Source organism: Haliaeetus leucocephalus, unplaced genomic scaffold (genome assembly GCF_000737465.1).
Source record: "Haliaeetus leucocephalus isolate CR32 unplaced genomic scaffold, Haliaeetus_leucocephalus-4.0 Scaffold273, whole genome shotgun sequence".
Classification (NCBI taxonomy): domain Eukaryota; kingdom Metazoa; phylum Chordata; class Aves; order Accipitriformes; family Accipitridae; genus Haliaeetus; species Haliaeetus leucocephalus.
In genome coordinates, this window is record NW_010972709.1 from 8,848,223 (window position 1) to 8,858,834 (window position 10,612).

Below are 10,612 nucleotides of genomic sequence, written 5' to 3' on the forward strand. Positions count from 1 at the left end.
TACCGTAGTTTCTAGAAGCCAGAACAATGATCAGGATTGTATAACGTAGTAAGAGACAGTTCTTGCCCCAGTAAGCTTACAAACAAAATAGGAAATGATGCTCAGAGAGAAGTGATTTGCCCAAGATGAGAACACATTATTAGCAGGGGAGCTGGAAGGATGAACTGGGCTTCACCAACTCCCAAGCATTCAAAGGGCAGAATACTATCATCTCAGACAAGGAGGGATTTTACCATTGGGCCTTACTTAACCAGAGCAGTTTTATTTTAGGATTTTACTGTTACAGCATATTCTTAAAGTTCATCTTGTTTAATTGTTGGGAAATTTGTTGCTATAGGTTAATGTGTTTGTCTGACCTTATGTTCCGGTGTGTTGTCTTTAATCCTTAACACATTTCTTGCAGCCATCCCCAATGTCATCAGTCTGCAATGTATGAATAAAACAGTTTGCTTGTTTTTTAAATTCAATAGCAAAAAAACCCATCCATTAATTAGATCTCTCCCATCTTAAAGCAGTACTGACCATTGTTCTGTAGAAGCACCTTCCAATGGAAAACAAGAAACATACAGAGAAATGTATGGGTTTATTCTTCTCCTTTCTCCTTTCCTTCAAGTCAGGCCATCTTTTCTATTATCCTTTATTTCCTCCTATTCTTCCCCCTTAGATATGATGCACTGTGTATCTGAGGTACAGACCATGTAAATAACACACATATGGTATCAGATACTATAGCTGCCTATGTGGGATCTGTGGGCTTGCCAGTTCTGGTTGTGGAAAAAGAAGGAGCCACCTTTTATAGCTGCAGTCATTCAGTGTGTTACACAGGGGATTAATTTGCCCAATTTATTGTCTTGCACAGGTCGAGAAGCTGGAAGCAAAGAAAGAAATTCTTTTTTCTTTGCCCTGTTGTTTCACCGTTGATGCCTCAGGGTTACAGCGTGTGTCTGACACACGCAGAACATTTACATTTCCCTCTCCCCATTTCTTCCCATTGTGTCAATAATGGATGCGGTGGGAGATCAAACCAGTGACAGAGATGAGCTGCCTCCTCATTTTTCCTGGCTGAGATTCAGAGGATAAGTTGTTGCTAACCAACATCATCTGGTATTACGGAAGGGAAAACGGTTAACAGCTCCTATTTATCCGTAGTCTTATATCAGCCATAATCTTTATTCTCTTTGGGCCAGCACTGCCTTAGACATAGTCGAGGCAGAGGGGAATATGCTTGTTTCTAAATAAAACAACAGTTGCTCTAAGAAAAGGAGCCCTACATAAACATACATCAGGTAGCCCTGTTTGCCCACATCAAACCTCTAGCTTGAACTCCCGGTGGCATTACTTCTACTGATGGTATCTTGGGAATGCTTTAACAGAAGACCAGCTCTGAGGTCATTAGGAGTGCTTCACGTGATGCGACTGCATGTCAGGGTAATTGCCAAGTTCAGCTGTTCCGTACTTCCTCTGATCAACATGCTCTAGCACTATCTGTGCCAGCTATCCCTCTCTTCAGATCTCTTCATTTATCTGAGTCCTGCAAGCTTTTCCAGTGGGCAATGGCAGAGTGCCATCACCTGTCATGAAGTTCCACTGATAATCCCAGTATTGCCTAGAATTTCCTAGAATGGGACTTTTTAATACAATTATGTTTTGTGTTAATGTTCTTTCTGAAAAAAAGACATTCAGGTCAGCAGGTCTTCGCTCAGTCTTTCTTGAGGCAAGAGGCAAACCAGAATCGACTGGAAGTTTATTTGAGTGCAGGCGTGTGGGATTTTGTCATTGTTTGCACCCACTGTTACTTCCAGAGGAGTTTCAGAATTGCCCATCCCTGCCGCAGGGATTCCCAGAGTCATAACTCTGGAGCAAAGACAGAGCAACTCAGCAATACAAGCAAGTATGTAGTGATAAGGCACTGAAAGCTAAACACAGTTAAGATTTTGGCATGGAGAATAGGTTACTTGCCAAATAGCTGTTCTCAAGTCACTAGCAATAGTAATAGAGATCCCACTTTGTGATAGAAGCAAGATGACAAAGCTTACCTCTTTGCTTACTTCAGGCCAGAAAATAGTACCACAGCTCCTGGAGATCTGAATCATGCCTTGTCCATTCTTGTATGTTCCCGTAGGCTTTCTTTATCCACATGCCCTAAAGGTAAGTAAATTAATGATTTCCTTTTGTACTAAAGAGGATTACAAGTGAGGAATCAGGAAATACCACTCCTTCCAAAGCTTACCTGGGGCCACCTGTTTGTAAGAGTATGTAAGGAACTGCTTTGTTCAGAGGAATCCCTCTGGGAAGTTTAGGAGCAGGACTGAGATATTATTTTATTGCAAGTAGCATTGTAAGTCCCCTTGCACCAAGGAAGGTCTGTTGCTCTTAAACTGAAGTGCAGCTGTGTTTTGAGTACTTTGCTGTTGTGTATTCGTGGGTTTTTCTGCTATAATAGGTATGTAACACTCTTGATGTGGTTTATAAACCTCAGCTTCTGAAAACAGCAGTTCTGTGTTTAAGGAAGTCACCCTAGCAGGGGTATATATCCCCAGGGTGCGTATCAAAGGGGAGGCGAGTACAGCCAGGAAAAGAACAAAACTATGTACTGCTACTGAAGCCAATCGAGTGTAATATTTATTATTTTTCTGTGAACTTGAGGCTAGAAAGTCAGAATACTTGTGCATAATTAATATCTATTTCTTGTACAATCTACTTAATAAAGAAATATTCTTATCAAATGAAACTCAGGAACTCCACGGATTAAGCGGTAGCTGACTGTACGGATGGAAGATCTAGAAGCAGTACTGCACAACTCTCCTGTGTATGAGCAGACTTGCAGTCTGACTTTTAAAATGCAGTGAGTTAGGGAGGCAAAAGGTTAAACATTTAACATACCTGCTTTTTATACCTGTTTGAACACTGTGGTCACTTCATTCCGCTGACTTTACACTAGTGTTGTATGAGCAGAATTTGAATGTGATTTTCAAAGTCATAAGATTTTTTGGTTTCCTGTAATCAGAGGTGAAGGCAGTCACCTTGGCTCTCAGCTACTGTTCAATCCATTGTAAGGACAAAGACCTATTATTGCATATAGGGTGTCAGTTATAACTGAAATAATATTCCAATGTTTGTGTAGAAATCATGTATTTCTTTGCATTCTTTTGTAAATGAGGCCATTAAAAGGGAGTTGCCACATCATTAAATATATATAAACTCTATACAAACATTTTATGTGATCATCAGTATAAGTGGGGTTTTTTTCCCAAAATTGTTTCCATATGCCTTTTAGAAATTAGTCTCGTACTAACTTTTTTTAGAAGTGTGCTTTACTGAATTAGAACATAATTGACTTCTGATTCTTTCTATATACTGCATGGGTACTAAAGTACTTAGGATTTTTGAGCGTAATAGTTAAATAAAAACATACAATTTCCTTTCCTACAAAACACACTTGAATTCTGTGTTCTTATGTGATACTGTCAGAGTATTTATACTTCCATTCTGAACCAGGAGTATCCTGCCAGATGCAGGAGTTATTCCTGGTTTCCCTCTATATCCACTGGGAACTAAGACCTCTGTATCTGAGACAGGAGAAGCTCCCCAGTGTGACAAATATGCCAAGCAGAGCTCCTGAACAAGGAAGCCGCCTTTGATAGAGTCAGTTCTACCCAGCTGGACAAACCCAGCCTCACCAGAAAGGTCGTCTGACCATACTCAGCCACCGCTGTTTTCTTTCCAATTGTTTTTATCAGCCATAAATGTTTCTGAGCTCCAATCACTACATTTGTTCCAAACTTGAAAACAACCTCTCATTCACTCACCCATACGTCTGCTTTTTGTTCCAGAAGACTCTTGCAGAAGTAGCGAAGTGATGTGAAGTCACCTTCCAAGATGACTCTTCTACCTGGAGAAAATTCCGACTATGACTATAGTGCTCTGAGCTGTGCTTCAGATACTTCCTTCAACCACACATTCTTTCCAGAAACAGAAACCCTTAAGGGAGTCTTTTACCAAAGAGCCAAGCTAATTCACCCTCAAGAGGATCTCCTGAAAGGCTTTCACCCTGATGATCGGAAGCATCATATTATTATAAACGTAGGGGGCATTAAGTATTTGCTCCCGTGGACCACGCTTGATGAATTCCCATTGACACGTTTGGGACAACTAAAATTCTGTAATAATTTTGATGACATTCTGAACATCTGTGATGATTACGATGTGACATGTAATGAATTCTTTTTCGACCGCAACCCAGGGGCATTCAGGACAATCCTGACCTTTTTGCGGGTTGGAAAACTTCGGCTCTTGCGTGAGATGTGTGCACTGTCTTTCCAAGAGGAGCTGCTCTACTGGGGAATTGAGGAAGACAGCTTGGACTGGTGCTGTAAAAGGAGATATCTGCAAAAAATGGAGGAGTTTACAGAAATAAATGAACGGGAGGATGACCTCGTAGAAAATGAAACAACAGGTGAAACAGTAGAGGAGACAAAAATTGGCTTGTGCATGAAAAAGTTGCAAGACATGGTGGAAAGGCCCCAGTCTGGCCTCCCTGGAAAGGTGTTTGCTTGTTTGTCTGTTTTATTTGTAACTATTACAGCGGTGAACTTATCCATCAGCACCATGCCTGACCTGAGGGAGGAGGAGGAAAAGGTAAGTTAGCTTTTCAGGATGGAAAATGGTACGTCCTGGGAAGAGCAGAACAAGTACGAGGTCTGATGGTATTGATTTCAATGGGCATTTCGCAGCTATCTTTAGAGGGGGGAAAATAGCACAAAGAATATTTGAAATCTTACATGACTGTGTTCAATTACGTGTAAGAGAATAAATCGTATCAAGATTTATGTCCAAAGAAAGTGTTGGTAGTGGGCACTCTTCTGTACAACTGTATGTTATTACCTTGTTAAGCTTCCTATTTGCTATTTAGAAAGCCTGAAATTACCGAGCAGTATCTTCCGTGGAATAAGTAGTTCCTTTCTAAGTTTTGCATTTAACTTGTTCCAATTTGCCAATGTGTTCCCCATAGCAACAGCTTCAATTCCTTTAATATTTTGGGTTTAAAAAAAACAACACAGAAACCTCTCTTCCTGTCACCGTACCAACTAAAATAGTCATTATGCAGTGCCGATCACAACCCCCTCCTCTTTCCTGCAGGGCGAGTGTTCCCAGATGTGCTACAATATTTTCATTGTGGAGTCCGTCTGTGTGGCGTGGTTCTCCCTGGAGTTCCTGCTAAGATTCATCCAGGCAAAGAGCAAGTTTGCGTTTTTGCGGAGGCCGTTAACCCTGATAGACATAATAGCCATTCTGCCATACTACATCACTCTGCTGGTAGACACCACTTCAGTGGGCTATAAAAAGCCCAGCTCCGGGAGCATCTACCTGGACAAAGTAGGTCTGGTCCTCCGTATTCTCCGTGCCTTGAGGATTCTCTACGTCATGCGGCTGGCCAGGCACTCCCTGGGGCTGCAGACGCTGGGGCTGACGGCTCGCAGGTGCACCCGGGAGTTTGGGCTCTTGCTGCTCTTCCTCTGCGTGGCCATCGCACTGTTCGCACCGCTCCTGTATGTCATCGAGAACGAGATGGCGGACTCGCAGGAGTTCACCAGCATCCCCGCGTGCTACTGGTGGGCTGTCATCACCATGACCACGGTAGGCTACGGAGATATGGTTCCCAGAAGCATTCCCGGCCAAGTGGTGGCACTCAGCAGCATACTGAGTGGCATCCTCCTCATGGCGTTCCCAGTCACCTCCATCTTCCACACGTTTTCACGCTCCTACATTGAGCTAAAGCAGGAACAGGAAAGAATAATGTACAGGAGAGCACAGTTCTTATTAAAAACAAAGTCTCAGATAAGCAATGCGTCACAAGGGAGTGATAGTTTATTCCCCAGTATCTCTTCTGAGACTAGGGACAATGAATGAAATTTAAGGTACTATTTCTCCTGATGTCAAGTAATGTTTTGTTGTGTCAGATGCCACCTTCTAATTTGCTTCGGAGGCATTTTACAAAGGTAACCCTCATATTAAAATGAAGAAAAGGAGCTATTAACCAGGAACTGATGTGGTTTAAGGAGTCTATTATTATGCTGTTTCTTCCCCCCCCAGTATAATGTATAGGACAGATCTTTCACTGAGATCATACAGTGGGATTTTAGGAATTAAAAGTCCTCTGACAAAAAAAAAAGAACAATATATAATTATGTACCTGACAGGCTGTTTTGCCATTCGTAATACACATTTTTCCAACCAAATCACGATGTATATAATCATTAAACAGGCTGCCATTTTTCTTGTTCTTCTTGTATATAAATAATGTAAATACAACAAAATTAATGGCTAAATTCTCTCCCAGTAAAACGCCTTAGAGCGTAATGGAAATAACCACAGATGTTTTTCTCATTGTGCTCTTAAAAAAACATTAAGATTTGTCATTCACAACAGCAACTGTATGTTTCTCTGTAAGTCAGCCCTAAACATACCAGAAAAGAAGAATCGAGCTGTTTGTATCATAACCTTGCTAAAGATGTAAATACTTATAGGTCACCGGCTTCAAAATTTAATTGAATTTACAGTGTTGATCCTATGTCATTGAATGCAGTATTCCCAGGAACAAAGTCTTTGAGTTTTGTAGCCTTTAACATTATTATCAAGAAGTTACTAGCTGCAAATCAAATGAAATATGCATGATGAGATGCCAGTCGTTCCCTACCATCTGTTTCCATGTTTTTACTTTACCTCAGATATGAAACAGAATTAAAAGAGGCCTGTTTCCAGGGGACACCCTACCATTACTTGGCAAATCGATGCTGCGGCTACCCATTCAGATTCAGCATTTGGTTCTTTAAAAGGAGCAGAAAATACATGGTCGTGGGAAGTTGCCAATGATGAAAAAAAGAAAATATCATTTGAGTCATGGAGTGGGGGGGTACTGACAGCTTTATACTTTACTGTCCTCAATAATGAGGGACTTAAGACTTAATTAACTATACCTTTGCCATCATTACAGACATCATAGTAATGGAGAAAATTTTAAATAGGATATGAAAAAGCAATTAAGGTCCCAAAACACAACCGTATATTCTTCATCCACATGTGTGTCTTGGTCTAGGTTCCCCTGCTGAAGTCAGTGGGAACACATAGGTCAATGAGAATGAGACGCTCAGGTTTGGCACAGGTTTCTATGGAGATTAATGACAGACCTCCCATTTATTTTAGAGGGTATGAGACTGGCTTGCATAACAGCTCAGGAGACAAACTCCAGAACTTTAAAAAAATATTTAAATCCACTTACTTGATTTCATATGTGCTCAGAGCTAAAGAAAAGCTAATCTGAAGAGTTTCACCTTTTTTTCCCCTCTTTTTTGGTAAATTTACCTATTAACAGTTAAGAGCTAGGGAATTTTAGAAGTTCCCATCGCATTCACCATCCTAATTTTCAAAATTACTATTGCTTATTGGCATTTGTGGAGCAGCTTACTAGAAATGTCAGAATGCATGATCGGTTTGTGATTTAAATTAAGGCCAAGGACACAAACGTTGTCCTTTCAAAAAAGTTAGAATTAGTTCCTCAGCCTATGCTGTTTGGCCAAGTCCACATTACACTGGTTTTCTTTTCAAATACAATTTGAAGGTGTTCTGATATTCTGAAAGAATAATTCCAAAATTTTAAAAAATGCACTTTACCCATAATTAGGACTCTAGCATTCTTCAGCATGTCATAGGTAAATATGCCTATGGAGCATTACTGCAGAGCGCTAAAATATCCAGTCTAAACTCTTGGCAATTAATTATGTGCCAGAGCTACGAATGTAACCAGCTTTTCAGTCTTGTTCTTCAGCTTTAATTAGAGTTGGACAAAAAACAGGAACATCATGACAAAAAAGGGACACATTTTCCATCCAAAATACTCTTAATTTCAAAACTGTTTGATCATCTGTAGCATTGGCTTCAACACAAGTGCTATACATTCTTATATCTTTGTGTCAGCATTCATTATAGAAAGAACTGGTAATTAGATTAGTCCTGTGAGCAACAGTTGCTTATCTCAGAATGTGTTTGACAGGCTGAGCCATAAATAAGAAGCTGTAAGTGAATATAAGGAGAAATCAAGACTTACCAAATAAAACCTAAGCTTATTTCCATGTTGTGCTAGCTAATAAATGCTGAAGGTCCATCCATTTTCTCAATGTCTTTACATCAAGTTAATGCTCATTTATTTCATGTATCACTTTACTTTTTTATCACAAAATTACAGGTTGATTCTAGTCCTTGTCCAGAAAATAAAAAAACCCAAACAACCCACCCTGAAGTCGCATGTTGGTTGAGCAAACTTGTGAAAACATCTTGCCTGTTGCAAGTTCTGCCTAAGCTAGGAACAAATAAGCCATCCAGGATGTAGCCCTATGTAATTTTGTACTTGGCAACATGTTACTTGTAAGCATATCAACATGTTTTACTATGAATCACTGTAACGAACTTGCTTATGTTTTACAGGAGCCAATACATACTGTAGTCCTTGTGCTAAATAAATCCAGCTATAAGTCTTAACAGCACAACATTAGTGTGAAACCCACATGCTGTGTTCCAGCTTTTACTGTGAAGGCTGAGGGTCTAAGATGATTGTGCCTCTTTACAGTATATTAACTGCATTTTTAGTCAAATTCATGAAAATTATGGATTGATTCAAAAGCTGACTGTTTCCAGTGACACAGCTGACAGCTACCAAGTCAGCTATCACTCCTTTTTTGCATTTTAACAGCATGTGCAGTCAACAAGAAAGTTCCAATAAAAACACTTTGTGCTTTTATGAAGTCAAAAGAATTGTTTGAATTGCCACTGATAAAGTGGTGCATGTCTCCAATAGAGATAGGCTTGCATTGCTATTTATATCATCCTCTGTATACTGCAGTAATATGTACAGTATGAATTCAAACAGCAGTGGCTGTATTAATTTTGATTAATAAAGTGTTAGGCTCTCCTTTAATTTTCATGTGCTTCTTACGGTATAGAAAGACTGTCGCACGTGCTATAGGCATGCTTGACAATCTGGGGTCAATATGAGAAGTGAGTGGCAGCTAAGGGAGGATTTGGGCTGTGAGTATTGCTAGCTGAAGCAGGCTGGCTGTGATAGAAAGCATTTATTAGGGAAGAAAATTATCTCAGTATAGAAAAACCTAGGTACTAATTGAGCAGCTTGTGTAGGGGAACCTCTTTCCTACATGTTGTTCCAAGAATCACAATCACAGTTAATTGGGACATAACTTTAAAATATTTTAACTGTTTAACCAAAGAATCTAACAGATTCAGAAAAGAACATGAAGGATCTGTGGAGACTGAGAAAAAGAAAAATCCCTGAAAAAAACCAGAATTTCCAGGTAAGGTAGTATATTAAATTACTTTCTCCAAAATCTTTCCATCCTCCTTCCTCAAAAACAATAACAAAAGTGAAAAAAAATCACTTGGTGAGTGCAACACTGATAAATGAAGACAGAGCCACAACACTTCTCTAACTGTACATCAAAGAACATAATTTGCAAGGTGAGTTGGAATAATTTGTATTACATCAACATTCATTACGGGTCAAGGTCTTAAGGAAATTTCTTTTTAGGGAATACATAGGACTTGCCTCCATTTGTCCCTTTATATTTTTTTCCGCTGTGATTCTGTACTCCTGATTTCCATAGCAGGAGGCTTCAGTAGTGTCATTGAATAGTCAGAGTCTTTAGCAATGTCCAATTAAACAGTAAAAAAAATCATGCAGAACTGAATCAGGGATTTACACATCATCAGATGCACGTCTGGGAAGGAAAACTGGCATGCTCTATACATTCAAGTCTTGTGTGGGTAGAGTTTAACTGGGTATTCAGGCTGATGCAAAAGCAAAAGTTTTTGCTGTAGAAGGTTCTCATTCCTACAGAGCTCTCCTCTGTAACTAAAACCAAAGTTTCATGTGAATCTCTGTGAACAAAAGCTTTCTACTCAAACAGTCCTTGAGACTACAGACTAAGACTCAGAGTAAAAATTCATTTTAGGCACTTGCCAAAGTGCCTGAAGAGGCAGCCTTATCAAAAGATCTGAATCACCACTGGGAGATACGTAGTCTTCTCTATTTCTTATTTTTTAATAGAGGGAGCCTAGAATGAACTAGAACCCTAATTCAGGTGTCACATTAAAAGGCCAATATTAGGATAGATGAATTGGAGTCTTATTCTTCAATTGCACAGAACCACCAACATCTACCAGCACTAACTCCACATTACTTGTCCCTTCCACTTCTCATTCACTGTATGTGGGGACCAAGGAATATGAAGCAGCACAAAGAATCCAGATCCAGAGACGTCAGCTTGTTCTTGGTCAGGGTCAGTTTGAAACAATAAGACAGCAGCAAATAGAACAGTTCTTGGCAGCTCATGTCTGACTGTAAAATAGTTTAGTTCCATACAATTACTGAGTTGGTTTGTTTTTTTTTTTTTTTGCTTAGCTGAGAAAAAAAGACTAGTAAGTTAAAACAAGAAGAAAGGAACAGATACTTCTCATAACAAAGCTACAAAATTTCACACCCCTCTCTTGGATTTGCAACAGGCTGAAAAAAACTGGTCTGGATAATCTTAAACCTACATAGATT

General features: G+C 39.7%; 1 protein-coding gene across 1 annotated transcript; it reads left to right on the forward strand.

Moving 5' to 3' along the window:
- Positions 1-3,879: 3,879 nt before the first annotated feature.
- On the forward strand, positions 3,880-5,910 carry KCNG1 (potassium voltage-gated channel, subfamily G, member 1). The gene is made up of 2 exons (XM_010569627.1): positions 3,880-4,638; positions 5,140-5,910. The coding sequence occupies exons 1-2, from the start codon at positions 3,880-3,882 to the stop codon at positions 5,908-5,910; spliced, it is 1,530 nt and encodes a 509-aa protein (XP_010567929.1).
- Positions 5,911-10,612: the final 4,702 nt, after the last annotated feature.